This window comes from Vidua macroura, chromosome 24 (genome assembly GCF_024509145.1).
Source record: "Vidua macroura isolate BioBank_ID:100142 chromosome 24, ASM2450914v1, whole genome shotgun sequence".
In the NCBI taxonomy this organism is placed as follows: Eukaryota; Metazoa; Chordata; class Aves; order Passeriformes; family Viduidae; genus Vidua; species Vidua macroura.
This window is the reverse complement of record NC_071594.1, coordinates 2,009,580-2,032,687: the sequence shown is the minus strand read 5'-3', so window position 1 is coordinate 2,032,687 and position 23,108 is coordinate 2,009,580. Positions and strand designations below refer to the sequence as shown.

The following is a 23,108-nucleotide window of genomic DNA, read 5'->3' as shown; positions in this document are numbered from 1 at the left end:
CTGGGAGGTTCATTGACTGTGGAGCCTTGGCCTTTACTGCATACTTCAGTGGCAGCTTCTCCCCAAAGAGTCTGAACCTTTTCACAGACTGGGTGACAGATTTCCAGAGAAGAATGTTTTCTGAGGGTTCTAGGCAATGGATGTCCTTGAGGTGCCTTTGAGAGCCCAGGATTGCGGAATTGCATTTAGTGGATGTTATGGTAAGAGGAATGGAGTCATCTACCCTTCTACTTTGTCATGCTTTTACAGATCTGCTGAAATCCCCAGTAATTCTCTGTGGTTGTAGGGCCAGGACTCTGAGGTCTGGTCCTGTCCAGGATCTGTCCCTGTAACCTGGAGGAGGCTGCAGAACCTACACAAGCAGCTTGCAGGTGACACCAAACTGGAGGTGATGTCCTGAGGGCAGGGCTGCTCTCCAGAGAGCCCTGCAGGAACAGAGCCAGAGGAATTCAGCAAGGACAGACAGCATGTTCTGCTCCTAGGACAGGACCGCTGGGATGTGGGTCAGGTACTGCCTGGCTGGGGAGCAGCCTTGGGACAAAGGGCCAGGAAATACCAGTGCCTGGTGAGCTGGACAGGGCCAGCAGCGTGCCCTGGAGGCCGCCTGCACGCCAGGCTGTGTGAGCAGGATCAGAGGCAGTGATCAGCCCTCTCTAGTCAGTGCTCATTAGACCACACCTGGAATACCTGGGCAGTTTTGCTCCCACCCCCCTGGGATGAGACACAGCAGCAAAGGGGAGTGAGTTCAGCAAAGGGTCATGGGTTGGGCCAGGGAATTGCAGCACTCACCACATGAGGTGATGCTGGGGTTGAGGCGTTTTCCACCGGGAAAGCAAGAGGGTTTTAGGGGTGGGTCTGACAGCAGCTTCTGATAACTATGAGGAGATTGTCAGGCCCTGAGAGGTGGGAGAGGATGAGGGATAAATGGGCATAAACTCGAAACAAGAGGTTCCAACTGGATATGAGGAGTTTTTAAGCCGATTGTGTGTAAAAGCTGTGTTGTTTCCATCCTTGAGTATCTCCAAGACCTGCCTAGAAAATCTGAACACCCGGATCTAATTCTGCAGATTCTGCTTTGATCATGGGGGTTTGACTGGAAACCTCCCGAGGTCTGTTTCAGTGAATTACTTTGAAAACCTTTGATTCCTCCTCTCTTGTACTAGGCAAGCAGCATGGGAAGAATAAGCTATATTTCCCTTTCTGTGCTGTCTTTAGTATAGAGAAGCTTGCAAAAACCAAGAGGAGGAGCTACAGGAATCTGGTGTGTGCCAGCACCATATAGATCATGTGTGTCACAAGTACTTTAAAAGAGCAAAAATGTATCATTAAGCAGGATGAAGAAGATGCTGAAGGAGAGTGGAGTAGGAAAGAGTGCAAGTGTTGACACTTTTAATGCAAAATAAAGTAGGGCAAAAAGAAATTGAGGAAGAACTAGTTAAAGGCATAAAAATTTAAAGTGCTTTCAAATGTTCCTGAAGCAGAAAAAATTTAAGAGGTGTTCAAAGCCAGGGACTCACTTGAGAAGGTACATTCAGTACAGAAGGACTGCAGAAGAGCCAAATTCCTTGTGCTGATGTTGACTTGACTTGCAACATTGAGGAGCCTCTACAGGAGGCACATCAGGGAACTGAGTAGCAGCAGTTCACTTACCAGTTTGCTATAAGCAGCAAGTGCTAAAGAATGGACTCTGGGAGAGTTTAGAGGGACTCAGACATTAAATTACTGTGCAAAAGTTGGGCTGTAAAACTTGCCTCTTAGGGAGCAGCTAAGTATTAAGCTGGTAAACGTGGGACAGCCTTTAGTGAGAGCTCCAAGGTGAAGAGCAGCAGGGGCTGGTACAGGGGAGTGGTGTGGGTTTTGCACTGCCTGTTATGGTTAAAATTCAGCAGTTGGGATGAGAAGAGACAGGCACTATAAATTGTTGTGGCAGAAGAATTGTTTGAAGGAGTCCTGGGACTCCCAGAAAGCACTTAGAAAGTTCACTTGCTGAAACTTTTTTTGCAGAAACTGAGCTCCTGACCACAGCTCTTGACTGGCAGGGTCAGGAATCCCAGGTGAAGCTGAGCTGCTCAGCACATCTGTAAATGACGTGGAACAGAGTGAACAGGGGTGGAACAAAGTTGCTGATAGTGCTGCTCAGTCTGGCCAGAGTGAGATTCTGTGGCACAAATTACAGGATGATTTCACTAGGTGAGTTGAGTGCAGACACAGCAGGTGTAGCTAGTCAGTGTTGGTCAGCAGAGTAGTGTTGGGGGAGAGGGGAGCAGTCCAGATAATGCCCTAAAAAGTTATGGGCAGTCCTAACTATTGTCCTTGGGAAAAGAAATCCCATTGTCTGTGTGAAGAGTTCACTGAAAATACCCAATCACTGCTCTGTCATGCTCCAGTAAGCTAAATGGACCGTTAAGGAGGGAACAGAGAACAAAGCCAGCATAAATTCCTCATGCTTCCACAGCCAGTGCTGCATGTATTACTGGCCTGCTGCTGCTGCAGGGATCAAGCAGGGCAGCAAAAAGGCAGCACAGACACTCACAGAGGTGTGGAAAAGCTTCTGTTTTCAAAGGACCTAATCCATTGGCTTTTCTGCCTGGGAGAGGGTTAGCAGAGATGGAGGCCCTGAAATAATAAGCTACAGAGAAGGTGGGTAAGGAGGGATTGTTTGTGACTTTTCATAAAGCTGAGATCACAGAATCATGAAATATCCTTGGCTGTCAGGGGAAATGAATCTGAAACAGGCAGAATTAGGCTGTTGCCCCAGTGTGCAAACTGTGGAATTCATTGCTGCTGGATGTTAGAAGTAGAAATGGTTTTTAAATTATTTAACGTTCCTGGAAGAAAAATCTCATCAAGAACCATTGAATCCAGTGGTTGGATATAACACCCACTTCAGGAGGTTCCTAACACCAGAATTTCCTTGAGGGTGTTGGGGCAGCATTGCTCTGCCCCCACCTCTTTTCCTAAGCTGCTCGTGGGTTGGGTTGTATAATGTGGTTAGGCCAATGCAGCTGCTGGCTCTCCTGTGTGATGTGTGCTGCTCTTTCTTCCAGGTAGGTTTTAGCCAGGTCAGGATGGTTCAGGTGTTTAGAGGATGCAGTTGAGCTCCCTGAAGCAGGTTGACAGGGGATCTGGCCAGTGCTTGTACAAGGAGATGAGTAGCAGTGCACAGTCAAAGCCTCTGGAACAGGCTGAACTGTTCTGTTCAAGGGGAGTCTCCTGTCTGACTCCTTACACATGCTCTGGAAGAATGTGGGATGTCTCCTCTGGATTAAGGACATGGTAACAGTTTCTTCCCACCATGTCAGCCTTTGACAACTGCCAGATATCCTCAGCAACTCAGTCTCTCACCTGCTTCTGCGTCTTCTGTCTGCTGAGGAAACAGGCACCACTTGGCAGCTTGGGGATGGGAGATGCTTTGCTGTTGGTCTCTGGGAAGAGGAGAGTTCACCTGGTGACCTTTGTTGTCTCTAGATTTTAGTGGAACATAAATAAAAGCAATGCCTAAGACTGCAGGGGGAAGGCAGAGAAATAAGAGCTGCAGCTGTGGAGTGGTGCTGCTGTGAGTGTGTCTAACTTGGCTCCACTGTGGTATCAGTGTGTTGCTGGTGAAGTGGGGCTTCTGTTCCCTTTATCTGGTCCATCCAGGTAGCACCATGCACCACCCCGATGGTGGAATGTGGAAAAATGGTCTCTTCCTTTAGGTCTTACTGTATTGGAGAACATGTGTGGAGCCCAAGTCATCTCCAGGAATGCCAGAGCAGGGCAGTGGCAATCTGAGGAGTTCATGTTCAGCAGGAGGGCTCAGACTGCTGGGAATCACAGACTTCTGAGTTGGAATGGACCCACAAGGACCATCCAGTCCAACTCTGTTGGATGGCTTACACCCTATAGAGAGGAGCAGTGTTTGCCACACAGTCCTCTAAATTATGTGGATAAGGAGGTTTAATGGCACCTTTTCAGACAGCTGGAAAACACTGCTCCCTGCTTGCCAGGTTAGATTCCAGGTTTGATGTTTTATGGTGACAGTATTTCATTTCTGAGCTGTTGGCTCTTGTGCTCTGGAAGTGTGGTGGTGAGAGATGAATGGCTCCAGGCTGGAGAATTGCCTTTCTTTTGCCTGTTTTATGTGTTTCTGTGTGTCCTTTTTGCAGGTAGAAAAGCATTAAAAGGCCATCTTCAGCATGGCTTATGTTGTGACACCCCGTGTGTGAAAAGGCGCCTTCAGCTCAGTCCTTCACAAGGTTGTTTGTTGCCAGAAGTGGAGATGTGCAGGTGGCTGTGAAGATGGTGCTGACCCAGGCAGATTGACTCCTGTGTCAGTCTGGGCATGCTGACCCTCTTGTCCATCTTGTTTGAGTCTAGTCCTGTCTAGGAGACAACCAGTGCTTTGATTTGAATGTGATTTCAGAATGGAAGATTGGCTTTATGGGTCTTGTAAATGTTCACTATCTCCTCTTCAGAGCGGGTGGCTCAGAACGTTCAGTTTGATGCTTTAAAACTTGTTGATTCTCTGATGGTATTTTCATAATAGTTTGCTCTCCATTTGTACCAGAGCACCTGCAGGTACCATAATGGCACAAAACATATTGCATCACTTGTGCTTCCCTGGTTCAGCGTGTTTTTACTTGTGGTCAGCTCCTTCCCAGCAGAACTGCTTTAATACGGCTTCAAGAGGGATTTCAGTGTTGCATCAGGTAGTCTGTGAGTACATGATTTTATGCCATAAACCCAAGCATTGTTTGGAAGGAGAGATTCTGGAGAATATAAAGACATGACCACAACCTGTGGTTTTGTGGTGCTCTTTTGGCTTTAACTTGAATTGTAGTAGAGTGATGGGCAGAAATGAGTGGCAGTCCTGTGGGTGGCTAGAGCTGAATTCTTAACTGGGTAAACTTTGACACTCAACTGATCTGTAACAGGAAAGTTGAAACAAGAAATGGCCTCATTGCAACATAGGATACTGCCTGTCGGTCAGAAAGGTTATTCACAGCAGCAAGCGCTGGTGTTTGCTCTGTGAAATGCCACAGATATGTTGAGCATGGAGAGAAGTTGTGAAGAAGGGTTTCAAAGGAGATACTTAAAACCAGCACAGCTTCTGGAGAAGAGTGAGCTCAATCTTTCTGTCTTTTGCTGACAAATGAGGAAAATATGAATACAGTTTTAGAGGTGTGCTAACAAAAGGAGTGCTTTTGGAGCAGTTCTTGAGCATCATGATGGAGGATAAAGAAGTTCCTCAAAGCAGCACATCTGTAGAGTTTCAGAACTCTGGCTAAGCATTAGATTCTTGCTTGGTGTTTCCTCCTAGTCTGTCTGCAGATCCTCATTTCCTTCTGTGCTGGTCTGATCTCATGGCTGGCCCTGCTTTGAGCAGGAGATTGGACTGGATGACCTCCTGAGGTCCCTTTCAAACCAAGTTGCTTTATGATGATGTTATTCCAGTCCTGTGGAAAACATCTGTGCCTGTGTGGCTGAGGACCACAATGCACAAAGGTGGGCAAGTATTGGTAAAGGGAACTAATTTTCTGGTGCTGCTGTGGTGGTGGTGGTGAGATCCAGCCTCTGCAGACCAAGTGTTGCTTTAGTTTGGAGTGTCAGTAGCCATGGGCCACCTGGATTCACCAGACTAGCTGCAGCAGCTGCCACAGTCCTTTCTCCCCCTCACCCTCTCTCTGCCCTCAGCAGAGACAATGAAAGAGACCTTTAGCAGCTCCTGAACCAGCTCTGTGTGGATGTGCTGAGCTGGACTTGGTCAGTGCTGACCCCTTTCAACTAGGCAGGTAGGTGCAAAGATTCAGTAGAAACTTCTGCTCATTTATTCCTTCCTGCTTGCTTACTAGTAATTTTTGGTTTCATGTGGCTTAGTTTGGCAAAAATGTTGGGGGTGAAGAGGTTACATAAACTGGTTACATGGTAGATAGAGCTTGTTGTGAAGGAGGGGACTTTGATTTTAGTAATATTGAGGTTAATGAAGAGGAGAAGCAGAGCTGGGAGAAAATTTGTTTGCTGAGTGCTGTCTATGCCAGAGCATTAAAAAAAAAACTTAATTAAGAGCTTCTAATCTTTGAGGTTTACAGACTTTATCTTGGGGAGAAGGCTTGGTATTTCTGATATCTCAAATTTACAAAATACAAGTGAAGGAATCGCCTATCAAGGTCTATTTGAACTGCATTTGCCCATGATATTTCCAGCCAACTGGAAAAGAACCCAATAATAAACCATCCTTTGAGAAAAGAGGAGCCAGTGAGCTGTACAAGGATCAGTGTAATATCAGTCCCTGGAAATATTCTTGGAGCAGTTCATTAAACAGCTTGTCAGTCTCTATAACAATAGGATAGTTGCTGCACAGCTAGTACTGTTTTATGTGCTCTGTTCTTGATAAATCCATCTAATTTTGGTTTGACAGGAGATCTAGCTTATGGCTTTAACAAGTCCTGGGTGTGAATGATCTGAATTCACCAGGATTCCTGATAGAAATTTACCCCAATGGTAACTTATCAGTTAAAAAGATGCAGTTTTATAATATTTTTAAGCAGGACATCAGGCTGAAAACCTGGAGGGGAGGGGGAGTTTTCAGTGGCTTATTGTCAGACCCAAGGGGTTTGTAGGGCAGAACTCTTGGTCACTGCAGCAGTGAGTAGGTCTGGTGTCCCAACGATGGCACTGCAGTCTGCCTGGGGAGCAGAACTAAGATGATGGAAAACGGAGAAACTAAATATTGTAAATCACAGGCCATGATTAAACCTCCTCCTCCTGCCATTAAACCTCCTTATCCACATAATTTAGAGGACTGTGTGGCAGACACTGCTCCTCTCTGTAGGGTGTAAGCCATCCAACAGAGTTGGGCTGGATGATCCTTGTGGGTCCATTCCAACTCTCCACTGTATACAGAGAGAATACATGAAATGGATATATGTAAACAAATTAAGGATTGTGAACTAGAATACTGAGTTGTAACTGTGTGAAGCAGTTGCAGTTACTCTGGCTTCCTTTATTCCTATTTCTGCCCTTTTTAGCTTTCCATTTATACTCCTTATACCCTTCTAACTTACCCTTTAAAGATGGGGCTGAAATGCAATGCCACACTTGATCATGGAAATCACAAATAGCATATAGAATAATGACTGCTTCAGTTAAGAGAAGTATTATGTTAAATACATCTTGGAAGGAGGCTCCCTCCTTTCATAGCTGGGATAAGAGGGTTATTTTCCTCTTTCTTAAGTGCATGATCTATGAAGAAAGGGTGAAGGAACTGGGTATGTTCAGTGTGTGCTGGGGAAAGCGAGAGGCAATTATCTCCCAGCCCTGAAAAGCCTCTTAGCAGTGAGGTGGGTATTAGGAGACACTCAGCCCTTTGTGAAGCACTCAGATGTGCTGCTGAGGGAACTCCTTTTGAGAAGAATTTTCAGTCTGTGTTTGTCAGGGATGCTGTCAACACGTTTAGCCTGTCTGCAGGAGGTAGAGTTTGCTGACAGGACCCCAGGGCATAACTTCTGCTCCACAGCTTCTAAGAACTAAAACGTCACAAATGTATTTCTTAAGCAGACTAGTGAAATTAAATGAAGTATTTAGGGCAGTTATCAGCTGCCTGGAACTTAAAATTGCAATTTTAAGCAAATGTATTGAGTTGTATGGATTTACCATACCAGAACAGCTGCTCTTCCAGGCTTTTATTTCCTGTGCTCAGCATCAACAGAATTGTTACATCAACAGAAGTATTTGAATTTTGCCTTTGGCTTGGCTTCTTGCTTGGCAAGAAGCCACAAGAAGCTCTTGCTTTTTCTGGACAGATTATTTGCAGGAGAAGGTCCTGCAGCCCCAAGGGTTGTCCAGCAGTGCTGGTGTCACTGTGCTGGGCAGGGTTTGCTCAGGAAGGTGTTTGGTGTGTCCTGGGCAGTGGCAGGGTGAGGGCTGGGACAGCTGAAGCGATGCCTGCACATTCCTGGGGATGAACCCAGGGTGTCCAAAAAGGCACTGCTGGCTGCCAGTCTGCTGCTGTCTTGCTCCATCCTGGATCTTTCCATGCATCTCTCCTGTAGAAACTTGAGTAATGATTTTACATTGTAGATAAGACTTCTATATATGTATTTCAATAATTTGCTTGTTATTAGCCTGCATTGCAAAATTTTTTGCCCATGAGAGAAGAAAATAAGATGCCAAGACAATAAATGAATTTTTTGTGGGGAGCACAGGGGAGAATTAATGCTTATGATTTATTTGAGTAGCTGTGCTTTGGAATTGCCTTCTCCTTCCTGCATATGAGTCACTCAATTGGTATGATGTCCTTCTCCAAAAATCTTGATGACTTTTGCTGTGTGGCAATAAAATATTTGGGTTTCTTCCCTGCAGAATTTGGTGTTCATTTAGCAGAACTGACTGTGGATCCTCAGGGAGCTCTGGCCATCCGGCAGGTGAGTTTTCCTGGAACTGCAGAAAGAATTTAGATGGAAATTTCCTCGGTTTTTAAAATATTCTTCCATGTTTCCAGGTGAAAAATTTGAAGTAGCTTTCTGAGTCTTTCTTTCAACATTATTCTGGTGTAAAATTTTTTGAACTTAATAAACCTGGTGCTGAGACAATACTCTACTGGAAATGGACACAGCTTAGCAGGTGGGTGGTAGACATCAGCAAGCAGAAGTATGGCTTCTCTTTGCAGAAGCTTTTTCTGTAGGTGTTTTCCTCCTTGGAAAGGAAGTTTTGGTTCTGTATTTCTTTAGTTACTTTGTGACCTGAGTCTTGTGCCTTTCTAGAGCTGCTGCCTTGGGTCACTGCTATGCAGGCCATTGCTGCTTAGTGGATACCCAGCAGTTCTTTTTACTGCAGTAACTTTGTGGTCCATTTCATGGTTTTTTTTTTTTTCATTTTTGGCAAGCCCTGATGCCACTCTAAAAGAAGCATGATGGGACGGGAGGCTGAGCAAATGGGTCAGGGGTGATCCTTGCAATGGTTCCAGGATATGTCCCTGATTCCTGACCTCTCTCCTGATACAGCTGGCGTCCGTTATTCTCAAACAGTATGTGGAAACTCACTGGTGCTCTCAGTCTGAAAAGTTTAGACCTCCAGAGACCACAGAAAGGGTAAGACTTGGTTTCACATGATCTGGTTTGAAACACTTTATCCATCAAGAATATTAATTCTTTAGACAGTTAAAGAAGTACCAGTGCCCATGTGTATTTTGAGGATTAATGGCTTCAGTTAAGGTTTTTTGACATTTTGCATTTCAAAAATCTGTTTTCAGTTGCTTAAAACAGCACTGGGCTTGAGAAGCTTGGTCTGCTTCCTGTAGGGAAAGTTCAGCCACAATGCTCCTGTTATTCTCAGAACAAGACTAGAAGAAAAGCTGCTTCCTAAGTTTCACAAATACTGATTCTGGCAGTCTATTTTTTTGAGATTTGCTAAATCTTTTGTTATACATCTTGGGACTTAAAGGTTATTTTCCCATGACAAATTTTAGTTTAAAGCTGCTGGGTTTCATTGAGAATCTGTTCAGCAGGAGTATTTAACAGCTAAGATGGCCAGATATTCCAGCCCTTTCCACTCAGACTGTTGACTGGAGCATCTTTCATATCTAGAATATGATTCATCCCATCCAGAGATAATTGCTTGAATTATGTCCCAGAAGTGGTTTTTATTTTTTCCTGTCCCTTCTGGGCTGGGTGACTGTTCTTGTTTACTGAAATCTTCCAAAGTAAGCAAACATAGTCCCTGACACTGGAGCTGGGATTTATCTCGGCTAACTCTGGATGTTTTCCATGTAGATCTGTACATCCTGTGTAGTTGCAGCTGTGTGCTATTTACTCTGTGCTTGTCTGATGCTGTGTGTGAGATGATGCTGTGTTAAAATACACCATGCACTTTTCTCTAAAAAATTATAGGAGGTAGTGTGCAAGAGTGTTTTTGTCTCCTGGATGTTCATTTTGTAAAACCAGCATCTAATCAATATCAGGATGCAGTCATAATTTAGATTTTTTTTAAATTAGATTGTGCTATGGGCGTGGATCTATTCTGAATGCTGTTGTTTTCTACAGGCAAAAGTCGCTATCAGGGAGCTGCTGCCCAACGGGCTGAGGGAGTCCATCAGCAAGGTGCGCTCGAGCGTCGCCTACGCTGTGTCAGCCATCGCCCACTGGGACTGGCCCGAGGCCTGGCCCGAGCTCTTCAACCTGCTCATGGAGATGCTGGTCAGCGGCGATGTCAACGCAGTGCACGGAGCCATGAGAGTGCTCACAGGTCTGTGGCTGCCATGGCTGGGCAAGGCTGCTGTAGGCAGCAGTTCAGGCTTTTCCTTGTGCCAGTATTCTGTCACGTTTCATCCAAATTGAAGAAATCGGAATTTTCTTCCTCTCTTCCCCTGGGCCTGGTGCCTGTTGCTGGCTGTGGAATTGTGTGCTCAGCAGGTGTCATGAGAGCTGGGGAAGGAGGTGCTGTGCTGCAGGTTAGAGTTCAGCAGGGACTTTGACTGTAACACGCTGTTTTCCAGATACCTGAAGCTTTTAGTGTGGCATTTTTCTGCTTGCCTTTGAGGATTGCCTCAGCTAGATCAGATGACCCTTGTCTAGTGAAGTGCAAATCAACATGTTTCAATACACTCAGTGTTTCCCAATGGTTCTATTGCTGCTGTTCCCTACAAGTTGGATTTCTTATAAGAACTCTTCTTTTTCCTTTTTTTAGAATTTACCCGAGAAGTGACGGACATACAGATGCCACTTGTAGCTCCAGTTATTCTTCCAGAGATGTACAAAATTTTCACAATGGCAGAGGTATGATCTTCACAGTGAGGTTGGTATTGGATGAAATTAGTGGGAATGTTTCTTTAAACATAGAAACTCCAGATTTAATGGTTAAGTCATACTGTAGTATGAGTTAGACTTAAAGTATTTTCTTGATGATATAATAGTTGATGGCAGCTAATGTTTCAACAGAAAAGTTGAAGCCAATAATAAGAAAATAAAGCTAAAGCAAAAATGAAATACAATTAAAAGGAAGTATCTTGTGTAAAAAGAATGTTGTGTTCCTGATGTTTAACTTTTGTCTAGGTGTATGGGATTCGCACGAGGTCACGTGCAGTGGAGATATTTACCACGTGTGCCCACATGATCTGTAACATGGAGGAGTTGGAAAAGGCAAGAATTTAACTTGACATACATGATACTTTGAATTCAAACTGAGTGAGGTTCTAAATAATAGTTAATATGGAAATGTAACACTTGAAAATTACATACTGTGTCAGCTGCAATTCGGGGGAAGAGGCTGTAATTTAATACATGTAAAGTAGCTGACTCCCTGCTTTACATGCATGCCTTGATAGTGGGACTTAGTTTCCATAATTAAGGTTAATTTATGGTTTATCAACAGACATGCTTGTAAGAGCTCAAGAAAGGGGGGAGTCAGCATGGGGAGGAGATAGAGTATCATCCCTTCGTTTGGAAATCTGTGGCTTAGCTTCCAGCCTTCAGCTGAGCCGTGTGTCCCGATCACCTGCCAGGCCTTGGGCACCTGGATAACGAGGGACCCTTGGGTGAGGCTTTGGTTCCAGGCTCCTCCTGGAGCTTCACCTCGTGCTTCAGGAGGCACCTTGGCCTTGTGTTCCTGAAGGGGTGGGGGAAGCCAAACCCAGCCCAGTTTTGGAAAAATAGCTGTTAAGAAACAAACACAGCAGTCAAGCAGCTTTAGACATGAGTCTGCTGTCTGGCTCTAATTGAGCACATCTGCATTTTAAATGGCCTCTGACAAGTGGCTTTTCCAGCACTCCCAGACAATAAATGGTTATTTTTAACTTTTGGGGTGTGAAGATAGGGAAGGGTGACTCTCAGTCTAGTGGCTGGTCACTGCTGAGTGGCTCGATGTGCTGTTCCCTCCCTGTTTGCACAGGGAGCAATCCAGTACAGACTTTTGGAAAGTTCTGGTAATTACATTGTATCTGTACTGCCATGACAAGGTTATTCATGCATTGTATCATGCAGCTGATACCAGTATCTAAGAGATAGCAGTAGCTCCCCACTCTTATTCTGGAGAAGGGCTGGAAGTGTCCTTTGCATTGAATACTAAATCTTCTCTATTGAAATTTTACTTAAAAAAAAGAAAAAGGGAATCTTTTTATAAATGGCATTTCCTAATTGATTTAAACATAGGACTTCGCTGTCCTGGCTATGGATTTATGAGGAATAATCTCAATAAAATTATTTTGGTCCTGTATTACTTGCTCTGCCAATTACTGCTTATGGAGTGCTCTGGAAAAATACTTGCTGCATTTTCCTAGGAAGAATCATCCTGTTGATCTTCAGGCCAGCTGTTGATACTCAGCTTGTTTGGTTTGGGAGATGGAGGCCCTGCAGGGAGATAAATGGCAGGGTTTGGGGTGATTGTGTGTGTGATGGAGCCACCCCAGGTTGGTTTTGAAGCCTGGGGGTGCTGGGGTGCAGGGCAGGATTCAGCTCATCTAATGAAATGCCTCTCTAGGATGGGGTGAGCACTGTTCCTGGGGCTCTCCAGACTGGATTGTCTGGATCTCTCTTGAGACTCCAAATTGATAAGTTGGATGTGAGTGTTTTGTGGGAGCCTGTGCTGTGGGGTTCTGAAGAGTGGGATTCAGCTGAGCTTAGTTCCTTGCCTAAAGAGAGAGCCCAAGTGATGTCTGAAACAGATTTCGTGTGACTTTGCAGTATTCTGCAGTTGCCATGAGTTTCTCTTCTATTTTGTACCAGAAAAGTGCATTTGCTGTTGCTTCTAGTGCTTTACCTGTCAGATGTGGGGGTTCTGTATCTGGTATTCAGCTGTGCTTTCATTGTCTGTAACCAGGGTGCTGCCAAGGTCCTGATTTTTCCTGTGGTGCAGCAGTTTACAGAGGCCTTTGTCCAGGCCCTGCAGATGCCTGATGGACCAACATCGGACAGCGGGTTTAAGATGGAAGTTTTAAAGGTGAGTCACTTAGGGCTGGTTAAGTGGAGAAAGAATTTAATACCAACACACACTCACATGTGCTGGAAGACAAACTCAAGTGGCACATCTCCCAGTATTGCTCATGGTGTGAACAGTGAAGCTTTTGGCTTCCAGCACCATCAACAGTGAAATAAGTTGTTCGCCTGTACTGAAGATACCTATGATGAGATCCATGAGGATCTGTCTGTAAAATGATCCACAGGAATCTGATCCATAGGACCATCTGTCTCTGCCATTTGCTGATCTAATGTATCTTGGATATGTCTTGGACATCATAATCTGTAGTTATATACCAATCTTTTCTAAAGGTGCTGCAGAATTCTGCTGCAGTGAAGCTGTAAAAGCTTATTAAGTGCAGGTGCTTTTCTGGAACTTGCCTGTTCTTTAATGCTAAGTGATTTCTGAGAAAGAGAGATGGAAGGTCTTTCTACTGTCCTGGTTTCCCCTGATGTAGAGAGGAGATTGGATTGGAGAGCTCTGTGTGCAGGGGGACGAGGGCCAGTGCAGACCCCTGTAACAGCTTGGAAACCTCTGGAGCTGTAGGGTATGCTGCCTGCAGCATGGGAGAGCAAAAAGCCAAAAGCATCAGTTGCAGGATCAAATCCAGATCTTTCATTTCCCTGCCTGTGTGCTGGGGTGAGCAACACTCAGGTCAGTGTACAGGTTTCTGAGGATGGGCACTGAGGCCCATTCAGTTCCATGAAGAAAGCAATAAGGAAGTTATTGAAGACAAGTGTCAAAAGTTTTTCAGGATGACCAGCTTTGTGCTGAAGTAATGAAAATACATGCTGGGAGGGTGCTATTGTGTTACACAAACCAGCAGCTCCTGAGCTCTGTGTGGTAGAACTTGTCTCAGCCCTGTTCAAGGCAGCAGTATCTGGTCTGGGCATCCTGTGGCTTCTCAGTGAGGGGCTGCATGTCTCATCCTCTAAGAACAGCTGGAGCTCTTCTTGCTGTGCAGCACTACTGAAAAGCAGTTTGGGGAAGGCTTGGCTTCACAGTTTTTGTTGAGAGGGTGTCTCTTGTGGTTTTTTTTTTTTCCCTTTTTGTTGCCTGTGCACTGGGATTCCTGGGGCAGTGATTTATAGGAACAGCAACATGAAAGGAACACTGCAGGGTATCATCTCAATATGAACAGGCTGCAGCTCAAGAATATTTGGATCTCTTACTCCAGATACTCACATTTAGATTGTTAATGAGTAGTGGTATTTTTCAGTCTCCACAGAAAGCAGTTGTAACTGATGGCTTTGCTCTAAACCAGGCCAGGCCAGTTCTGTTGTCATTACATCCATGCATTCTGCAGCCTTTTCTGTTATTTAAATAATAACTGCTTGCTGGCATTGGGCTGTTTGTATGGGTATGTCAGCACTGGTCTCTCCAGGAGGTTCTTGAACAATGTGACAGGCTGGGAAAGTCTCTGAGGAAATGTCACCTTATTCTTGCTCTGCTCCTTAGCTGTGTGAGGGCCTCTGCCAGGGAGGTGCAGCACAAGAGGATTTGGATCTGAATACACTGCTGTGTGTCGGGTGGCATCGATGGCAGCAGAGAAGCAGTGTGGATTTAAACAGGAAATTCAGGAGATCTGCTGACAAGTGGTTTGTAGGAGGCTCTTTTTGAAGAGATGAGTGTTCTGGCTGTTGACTTAAGGCAATTCATGGTTTTGTAACTTAGGGTTTCTAAGCTGATGATATAGCAATTTTCTGGGGAAAAAGGGATTCAGGTGAAGTTCACTTTCAGAGGGGTGGATTTTATAGTCATTGTAATGCAGAAGTAAGAAACCTTAGGGGATTATTTAAACCAGCTCTACAGATGAGGTCATTACAGGAACCCCTTGAAAAGCTGATGCAATGGAAGAGGGAATTGAGATTTTTTTTATAGCACATTTTCAACCAGATGCAAGCTCAATTCCATCTCCTTGTCCTTAATGAAGTGCTATGTGGAAAATGACAGGAAGACTTTTTTTTCCCCTTCCCTGTCACTTGAGAGCTTTGTACTCCAAGGTTCCTGGAGTTCTTGATGGAAGTCAGAGGCAGTCGTGACCTAAACTGTTGTGCTGTCCATGTCAGAATGTTCTGCAGGACAGTGGCAGAAGCTTTAAGGAATGCTATTGCAGTGTGCACCTCTGCCTGATTCGCTGGGACAGTTATCCTGCTTAGGGGAGTGAATAGTTTGGATCACATCATGGGGAACCACTGATGGATAATGTGTCCCAAGTTGTTCCCAGAATAGTTACAAGTTTTTAAGCAGTTATCAGCAGAAAATCAGAGCCTTTTATCCTTGGAGGAGATGGGAGGTTTGGCCACAACAAAAATACCAAATGTGAGGACTAGAAGGAAATACCCATGGGGTAATTTATCGTTGTGTTTGATAGTTCAGCATGAATTAAATTGGTGTCTCTAAGGATGAATGAGCTGCAACTTTGCAATTCTTGAATCCTAATTCCAGTGTTGAACATGCTACTATTGATCGTTTTGAGAGAAACAGAGTGATTAAACAAAACAGGTGTCAGATTTAAGGCAAATTTCACAATAATGGAATGCAAATTGGAATACAATGGTGTACTAGTGTGCAGTAATATATCAGGAACACCAATTAACCAACAATCTAAAGCATCTTGCAGCCTTGCTGTTGTGCTTTTTCATTTGTGCTTAGAAGCTGTTCAACACCTGTGGGTCAAATGCTTGCATTTTTCCTGATGCTGGAACAAATAATTAGCTAGAAAAAAAAATAATTAATACTAACCTCTTTGTTCTTGGATGGAAGATGAGGTGGGATCTGTGTCTTGGGACAAACTTCCCAATTTTATGAACAAGGTACTTCAACCTGCCACTGCTGGACTTTGACTGACAGTCAGCTTTAGCGTGCTCTCTAGTGTGTATTTTAAGCTTTTTATCCAAAAATTTAGGGATTTCTTCTCCATTTAAAGATGAAGACAGGAAAAGAAGCAATAAAAGGCTTTGATAGAGTGACTTGAAGGAGCAGTGCTCTGAAGAGAGAAGGATAAGGGCTTTCTTGAAGGATTAATAGGTGGTGGAATAATACGTGGAGATTGGCAGAGGATCTGTGAAGCAGTTCTTTGAGTTCAGACAAGCAGTGGGAATTGGCAGAATGAGGGGCCAGGGGTTGAAATACAACATCTGACAGGAGAGTGCTCTGTTTTTTAATGACTTGCTCTGCAGGACTGTGGTGACCTTGCAAATGCAGCTTTCTATTGTTACAACTGCAGAGCCTACAATTGAAGAGCTCCCTTAGCACTCCAGCAGCGCTTCCTGCAGAGTTGGTTGGGCGTAGATCTTAGAAACATTTACATAGGGTTCATATGGAGTGGCATATGGAACAAGTCTGTTGGGATGCTCCTGTGGCCCTAGCAGGGTGTTGAGTTTGCAGCAGTCCTGAAGATCAGATTCACTTCCTTTGCCAGAATCTGCATAATTTTTTTTTTCCAGAGACTTCAGCGGGTCTTTTCTGTAATGTTTCTTTCTAGCACCTGCCAGACTCATTCCCAAACCCACATAACTGGGTTATTCCTGACTCATCTCCTGCTCATCTCCAATACTGATATTAGATTGCTGTTGTTTTTCTGGAAGGTGAATTACTATTTTTTTGTTTCTATTAATGTACCTAATGCTGCAAACAAACTGTGCAGAGTGGTTTGTACTGGGTAAGCACAAACAAACTGACACCCGTGTGTCTGGGAGCAGCACCTCTCAGGCAGTTTGTGAGAGGCTGTTAGCCTGTAACAAGTGTAACACAGCTGGAGCTGTGCCCCTGGGGAGGAGAGGAAGGAGTGAGAGCTCTCTCACTCCTGGAGGGTCCCAAAAGGCAAGTGTCGGTGGAAGAGCTCCCCTAAGTCAGGATGATCAGCTTCATGAAAGTCTAGGCACAATCCCCTGTGGAGCTGCTAAGCTGCTCCCAGAGAAGCCCCTGTGCTGTGCTGGCACAGCCACCAGTGCCCGCAGCAGAACAGGAAGGGAATTGATCTGGGTGGGTGTTTGCTTCTCCAGCTACTCCTTGGATGTGCAATGGATGTGTTGCTTGCATGAGTAGAAGTGTGGAAAATGGGCAGTAGTCTGGTTTTACATTACATTAGAATTCTTTTTCTGGGACAAGACACTTCCAGGATAATTGTATCCAGACAGCGCTGCACAGTGATGTGCTCTGGATTTGAGTCATTGTCTTAGCACCGCATTGTCTTCATCCAGAGTGCCACATCTTGTGTTATTCCTTTGCTTCCCTGCAAAGGAAGAAACACCAAGAGAAGTGTGTTGGTGAGTGTTTGAGAGAGGGGACTGTGCGGTCAGGAGTGAGAGGTGACCTTGGTGACAGGAAGCCTTTGGATGATCTCAGTTGTTAATGAAACAGCAGCCTGTGATTTGAGTGTGTTGATGGCTTTCCCAGTTTCACTTTTGACTGATACTCTTTTTGGTTCCAGGCTGTGACAGCACTTGTGAAAAACTACCCAAAGCACATGATTTCATCAATGCAGCAGATCCTGCCCATTGTCTGGAACACCCTTACGGAAAGTGCTGCTTTATATCCTTGGTAGTGAACGTGTTTAACTGGAATCGAACAAGACAAACTCAGTCTCGTACCCAGTAATGACCTGACTGCTGGAGAAGCACAATGCACAGAGTGTTCTGCCCTGCCAGACAAAACAGGATCTTTCTGTTACTTCTGGAGGCTCCATTAAGTTTCTTTTAGCTTAAAATGTATGCTGATTGATGCCTGTGCCCTGTAGAATTGCCACAAGCTCTGCATTGTTTCTGGTCCTTTTTGGTAAAAATTGTCTTCTTAAAAAGATGCTGTTCACAGTGTAAGGACTTTAGGAGAAGGAGAACCAGCAGTACCTTTTGCTGCAGCAGAACTAATGGCTGATTGCACTTGCTGCAGAAGCTGATTTGCCATTTGAATTTTCAGTCAGTGCTCCACTGCACACCCAGCTGTGTCAGAGTGGTCTGTGTTTGCATTGCCCTGTACTTGAAAACTGACAACTCAAATCTCTCCATATTGTTTTTTCAGACCTCTGTTAAAATACAGTGGAAGGTGTCCCTGCCCATGGCAGGGAGATTGGAACTACATGGTCTTTAAGATCCCTTCCAACCCAAAATGTATTGTGAATCTATGAAAATACAAGGAGCTGTTTGTTGGATTTTTGATGGTGTATTTCTCCCTCTCCTGTCCTTACTCCTACTACAGTCCTGTTGGTATGGACAAACAAAATGGGCTTTTGTTTGCAAAAGGGGAGAGGCTTGTTCTTCCTTTCTTTGTGTTTGCTCTGGTGCTTGTTGGATCTTCAGTTCACCATCCGCAAAGAAAACTCCTTCCTTCTTACCCCCAGGTTAGTTTTTTGTCATTTCCCAGGGCTGGTGCTTATGGAGAAGTTTGGTAAGGAGCAGAGCCAACCTAAGGTAGGATGTGGGAGCATGGGGTGGTTCCTCACCCTTGAGCAGCAATGAGATGTTGAATTGGCTCACATCCCCTGGAAAGAACGAGTCTGGGGGGTTCTGTTCTTGCAAACATAAATGAATTTTTGGGTTACCTTGATGAGTTTGATCTAAGTTAATCAAATAATCAAAGATGTGCTGAAGTGATGTGTGAGTGTTCTGTAGAAAGTGGTCTTTGAACTTGGGCAATGCACAAAGCCAGGAGCTCCTGGGGTTGTTGTCTCTGTGTCCTGAAGCACAGGACTCTACACAAAATCAAAGGCCTTTTAAAGAACGAAACCTTCCCAAGTTATCAGGAATTTTAAGACAGGAACAGATTAATTCCAAAATAGATGTTGTTTAAAAAAAAGCATTTCCTTAACTCCATCCACTTATGTGAGAACAGAAGTAAATTACACGGAAGAGGTGGAGGATCCTGTGGATTCTGATGGTAAGAACTTGCACTTCACTTCTGCAGTTTGAAGAGGAATGGAGTTACCTCAATATTGCTGCCAAAACTGACTGAAACACCGTGGGAGATGGTGCTGAAGGTGCATTTACCATATTAGAATGGTGTCCATCACTTCTTTGCAAATTACTTGTGATTGTGATCAATGAAGGCACACAATTTAAGTTTTCTAATGGCCCAAGGAGTGAATTTGGCAACAATATTGAGGTAAAAGTAGTGGGACAAAAGAAAATCAAATAGGTTTTAGGTTGAGCTTGATAAATTTTAATTAGGGATGTGTGGTGGGAAGAGAGCAGAAAGTGGTGAGGTCTGAAATCCTCCTGGGGCTGCTGCTGCACTTGCTAGTCCAGGAGAATGAATAAATATCTGCTCAGAGAAGCTAACAGTTTGTAATTATTTTCACATCCATTTGTACCTTTTTGTATGTTGGCATATTCAGTCATGTTCTTTTTTGTTTTTTCCACTTTGTTCAGGTGAAGTTCTGGGCTTTGAAAATCTGGTGTTCAGCATATTTGAATTTGTTCATGCCTTGTTGGAAAACAACAAATTTAAGAGCACAGTGAAGAAGGCTCTGCCAGACCTGATCTATTACATCCTGCTTTACATGCAGATCACAGAAGAGCAGGTGAGCATGTTTGTGTTGTGTATGAAAAAAGGAAATGCGAGATTTAAACCGCAAGTGTCCTGGGAAGAGTTTCAGTGCGTGGAAGCTGCTGTAATCTTACAGTCTGTCCCATCACTTTGCCGTGGCAGCACTTAGAGGTTCCAGAATGGTACAAGGTGAACAGTAAATCAGAGATCACAGAAGGGTTTGGGTCAGAAGGGACTTTAAAGCCCATCCTGTTCCACCCCCTGCCCTGGGTGCAACCTTCCACTATCCCAGGTTCCTCCAAGCCCCATCCAGCCTGGCCTTGAACACTTTCAGTGATGGGACATTCACAACTTCTCTGGGCAACATATCCAGTGTCTCAGCACCCCCTTAGTAAGGAATTTATTCTGTAATCTAAACCTCCCATCTTGCCCCTTGTCCTGGGGCCCTGGTCAAAGGGCTTTAATTTTAAGGCAATTATAAGGTCCTCCTGGGATCTTCTCCAGGCTGAACAACCTCAGCTCCTTCAGGCTTTCTTCATTCATTCTTCCATGTGCTGTGAAAATGAGGATTTTCATGCTGAAGGGAATAAACAGCTTTCTGTGAGAGCAAAAATGTTGTGCTAGTAAGGTGAAATAATTTGTACTGAAATTCTGCATAGCTCCTGGCCTCTCAAGTGTGACAACCATCATCTTTTACTTTAGGTAGACATGCATAAAAACAAGCACTCTGTTAGAAGATTTGTCTGCTTCTCCCATTCCTCATCTAAAAATAAAGCTGTGTAGCATTGATTCCACGTCAGTCATTAGTTCTGTCAAACTCTGATCTCAAATGAGGGGCAGAAGAGCAAGATGAGCTTGGAACAAAGAGAGTTTCTTCTTTTCAAAGGTTTCTCCAATGGAATAGAAGAAAAATCAGTTGAGGATGAAGACTTCCTGTGGAAGAGAAAAATTCTGAAAGTAGTTTTCCAACACAGGTTGCAGGGAACAGAAAAGCTGCCTTTTACCGATGGTGTCCTGAATTCTCAGCTGCCCTGTCCTTTTTGTCTCCTCTAGATTAAAGTTTGGACTGCAAATCCGCAGCAGTTTGTGGAGGATGAAGATGATGATACATTTTCCTACACAGTGAGAATTGCTGCTCAGGATCTCCTGCTGGTATGAAATATATTCCACATTTAGATACTGAAGTAGTAATAACAAGTATCAAACCTGCCCTCAGGAAGGGCATTTAGACAAAAGGCCAACTTTTAACAGTCCATACAAATGAGTGTTACCATTTCCTTGTGCACAGGCTGTGGCTGCTGATTTCCAGAATGAGAGTGCAACTGCTCTGGCTGCAGCAGCTACGAGGCATTTGCAGGAAGCTGAGCAGGCTAAAAACAGCGGTGCTGAGCACTGGTGAGGGGCTGGGGCAGGGGGGGACGGCGCTGGGGCGGAGGGGACGGCGCTGGGATGGGTGTCGAGCTCATCTGCAGCACTGGGTGCACCATGATTTAATCACATTTCATTTGTGACAATGCTACTGAAGAGCGAGGATTGAGCTGGAGAGCTCTCATTAGAAGAAGCAAAAGAAAGTACAGCAATTCTTGAGCCAGATGGTGAAATCTCCATGTGGAGTACTTTGGGCAGTTCCTAGCACAAGTTATCTGTGCCAAGGCTCCCTCCCTTCAGAGCTTGATGTTCCTTAAAACATCTCATGGGAAATGACAATTACTTATAGAAAATCAGAAGAGAAATTTGCAATACTTCATGTTCAGTTAATTGGGATAAAGTTTTCAGGAATATATATATATGTGTGTGTGTGTGTGTGTGTGTAAAAAAAAAAATTTTTTTTTACTTGATGTCAAGAAGAGTGGTGCTGTATGCAGATGTATGTGTTCAATTTTAGAACTTCAGAGATGCAGTTTTTAATGCTGTTTGGGGATAGAAGAAAACTCCACTGCAGGAGTACCTGGTTGTTGGTCCACAGATTCTCTCCTGGTTTTTACAGTGCATTGGTTCAGTGTTTGTGTTTATTTTGAATATTAGTGTCAGAGGAGCCCCTCTGATAATGAGCAGCAGTGGAATGGCTGCAAAATCAGACATTAGGTCCCCATCTGCCTCAGTTGTGAGAAGTTGTAAAGTAGGTTCTTGGCTTCACAAATAAAACCAAGGAGAAGTGTATTTGCACATAGCTCTATATCATCATAATTAACAAAATGTTAATGCAAAATTAGATGTTCTTAAACCTTTAATGTACTGGGTATCCCAGTGCTTCTGCATATAAATTATGAAGGCATGGCTAAAACACAAGCTTTCATGGAAGAGATGCTTTTTTATTATGGGAACAAAATTGGTACAAGTAGCAACTATTCCACCAGTATTTTAGGAAGTGACTGAGAATGCTGCCCATCCTGAGGGAGTTTCCAAGCCCGCGTCTTGCAGTTTGTGAATGTTAATCCCTTTAAGGGCTTTTCTATATTCTCTTTTGGGATCAAGGAAATAGTTGTCGTAGCTTAGACCAGAAAATTACTTGTGACTTCACTTCACAATATGTATTTATTTCTTGAGTGATCACAGAGGAAAAGTCTTAAGGCATCTGAACTATTTTGCAGGTGGAAAATACATGAAGCCTGTATGCTGGCCCTGGGCTCAGTCAAGTCTATAATCACAGACAGTGTGAAGAATGGGAGAATACACTTTGATATGCATGGCTTCCTGACAAACGTGGTCCTAGCAGACCTCAACCTTTCAGGTATGTGGGACCCTGCATCCCTGGGAATAACTGCTGGGTGCCAGACACTGGGAGTCTCTGATGAATCAGTCAGGTTGATGTGTGCATGAGGTATTGGGAAATGCACTTGTGCACCTTGCTCATGTGAAAAAAATAAATCTTGTGAGTTCCCACGTGCTCCCAGTTCTAGTGTAAGTCCTTTATATGTGGGACTGTGCTTTCAGCTGGATCTCATTGTTGGCTGGATGCATGAGCTTGTAGGGTTTGAGGAGCTGGGTGGAAAATAGCTGTTCTGATGTCTTGTGTCTGTTCCTGGGAAAGTCACCAGCAGTGTTTAACCGCCTTCAGAATTCCTGCTGCACCATGTCATCCCATTTGTTTTATGCTGAGGCTGACATGAGTTGTAGCACATGAATTCAAATAATGCTCTCGGCTAAATGGGATTCTGTTATTGGGAACTCAGCAGGATTTTGCTCTCTGTGTTATCTTACATCAGTGTGCAAGAAAATCAGAGGAATTGTTGAAAGTCAGACCTCAAAAGTCCTTGCAAATTAAAATTTTAGACATTTAAGGCATTAATGTGAGTATCATTGATGAGTCCACATTGAGTTGTCAGTGTAGAAGAAACTGGTTCCTGGGATCCTTTTTCATCAAAGAAACACTTATTTATCCCATTACAAAGAAGGGGTTTTTCTTTTCTTTGTGTTAATGTTGAGTGAAGAACTAGTGTGCAATGCATGTAAGAAACCAACCACAGCAATTTCCATATATTTACATTCATTTACATGTGTGGCATTGGGTTGTAAATGAGCTGCTGTGCTCTGGAAGGGCTCTGGAGTCAGTGTGTTGATGGCTCTCCAAGGATATCCATTTAATGGTCAGTAATGGTACCTACAAAGAAATGTAGTGTTTTATGATACTGACTTAAAGAACAAAGCTCTTCTCTTGCTGTACATCTTGCACAGAGTGTTTTATGTCCTCA

The 23,108-nt window shown here is 44.1% G+C and overlaps 1 protein-coding gene across 1 annotated transcript in view; it reads left to right on the top strand.

Moving 5' to 3' along the window:
* The window catches only part of IPO9 (importin 9), a 39,474-nt gene that overhangs the window by 1,981 nt on the left and 14,385 nt on the right, over nt 1–23,108 (top strand). The window contains exons 2-13 of the mRNA XM_053998081.1: nt 8,344–8,405; nt 8,985–9,071; nt 10,023–10,224; nt 10,666–10,754; nt 11,031–11,117; nt 12,793–12,912; nt 17,366–17,466; nt 18,749–18,807; nt 19,299–19,450; nt 20,470–20,568; nt 20,705–20,811; nt 22,008–22,147. Coding sequence (XP_053854056.1) covers nt 8,344–8,405; nt 8,985–9,071; nt 10,023–10,224; nt 10,666–10,754; nt 11,031–11,117; nt 12,793–12,912; nt 17,366–17,466; nt 18,749–18,807; nt 19,299–19,450; nt 20,470–20,568; nt 20,705–20,811; nt 22,008–22,147 — 1,305 coding nt within the window. The remainder of the gene's footprint in view (nt 1–8,343; nt 8,406–8,984; nt 9,072–10,022; nt 10,225–10,665; nt 10,755–11,030; nt 11,118–12,792; nt 12,913–17,365; nt 17,467–18,748; nt 18,808–19,298; nt 19,451–20,469; nt 20,569–20,704; nt 20,812–22,007; nt 22,148–23,108) is intronic.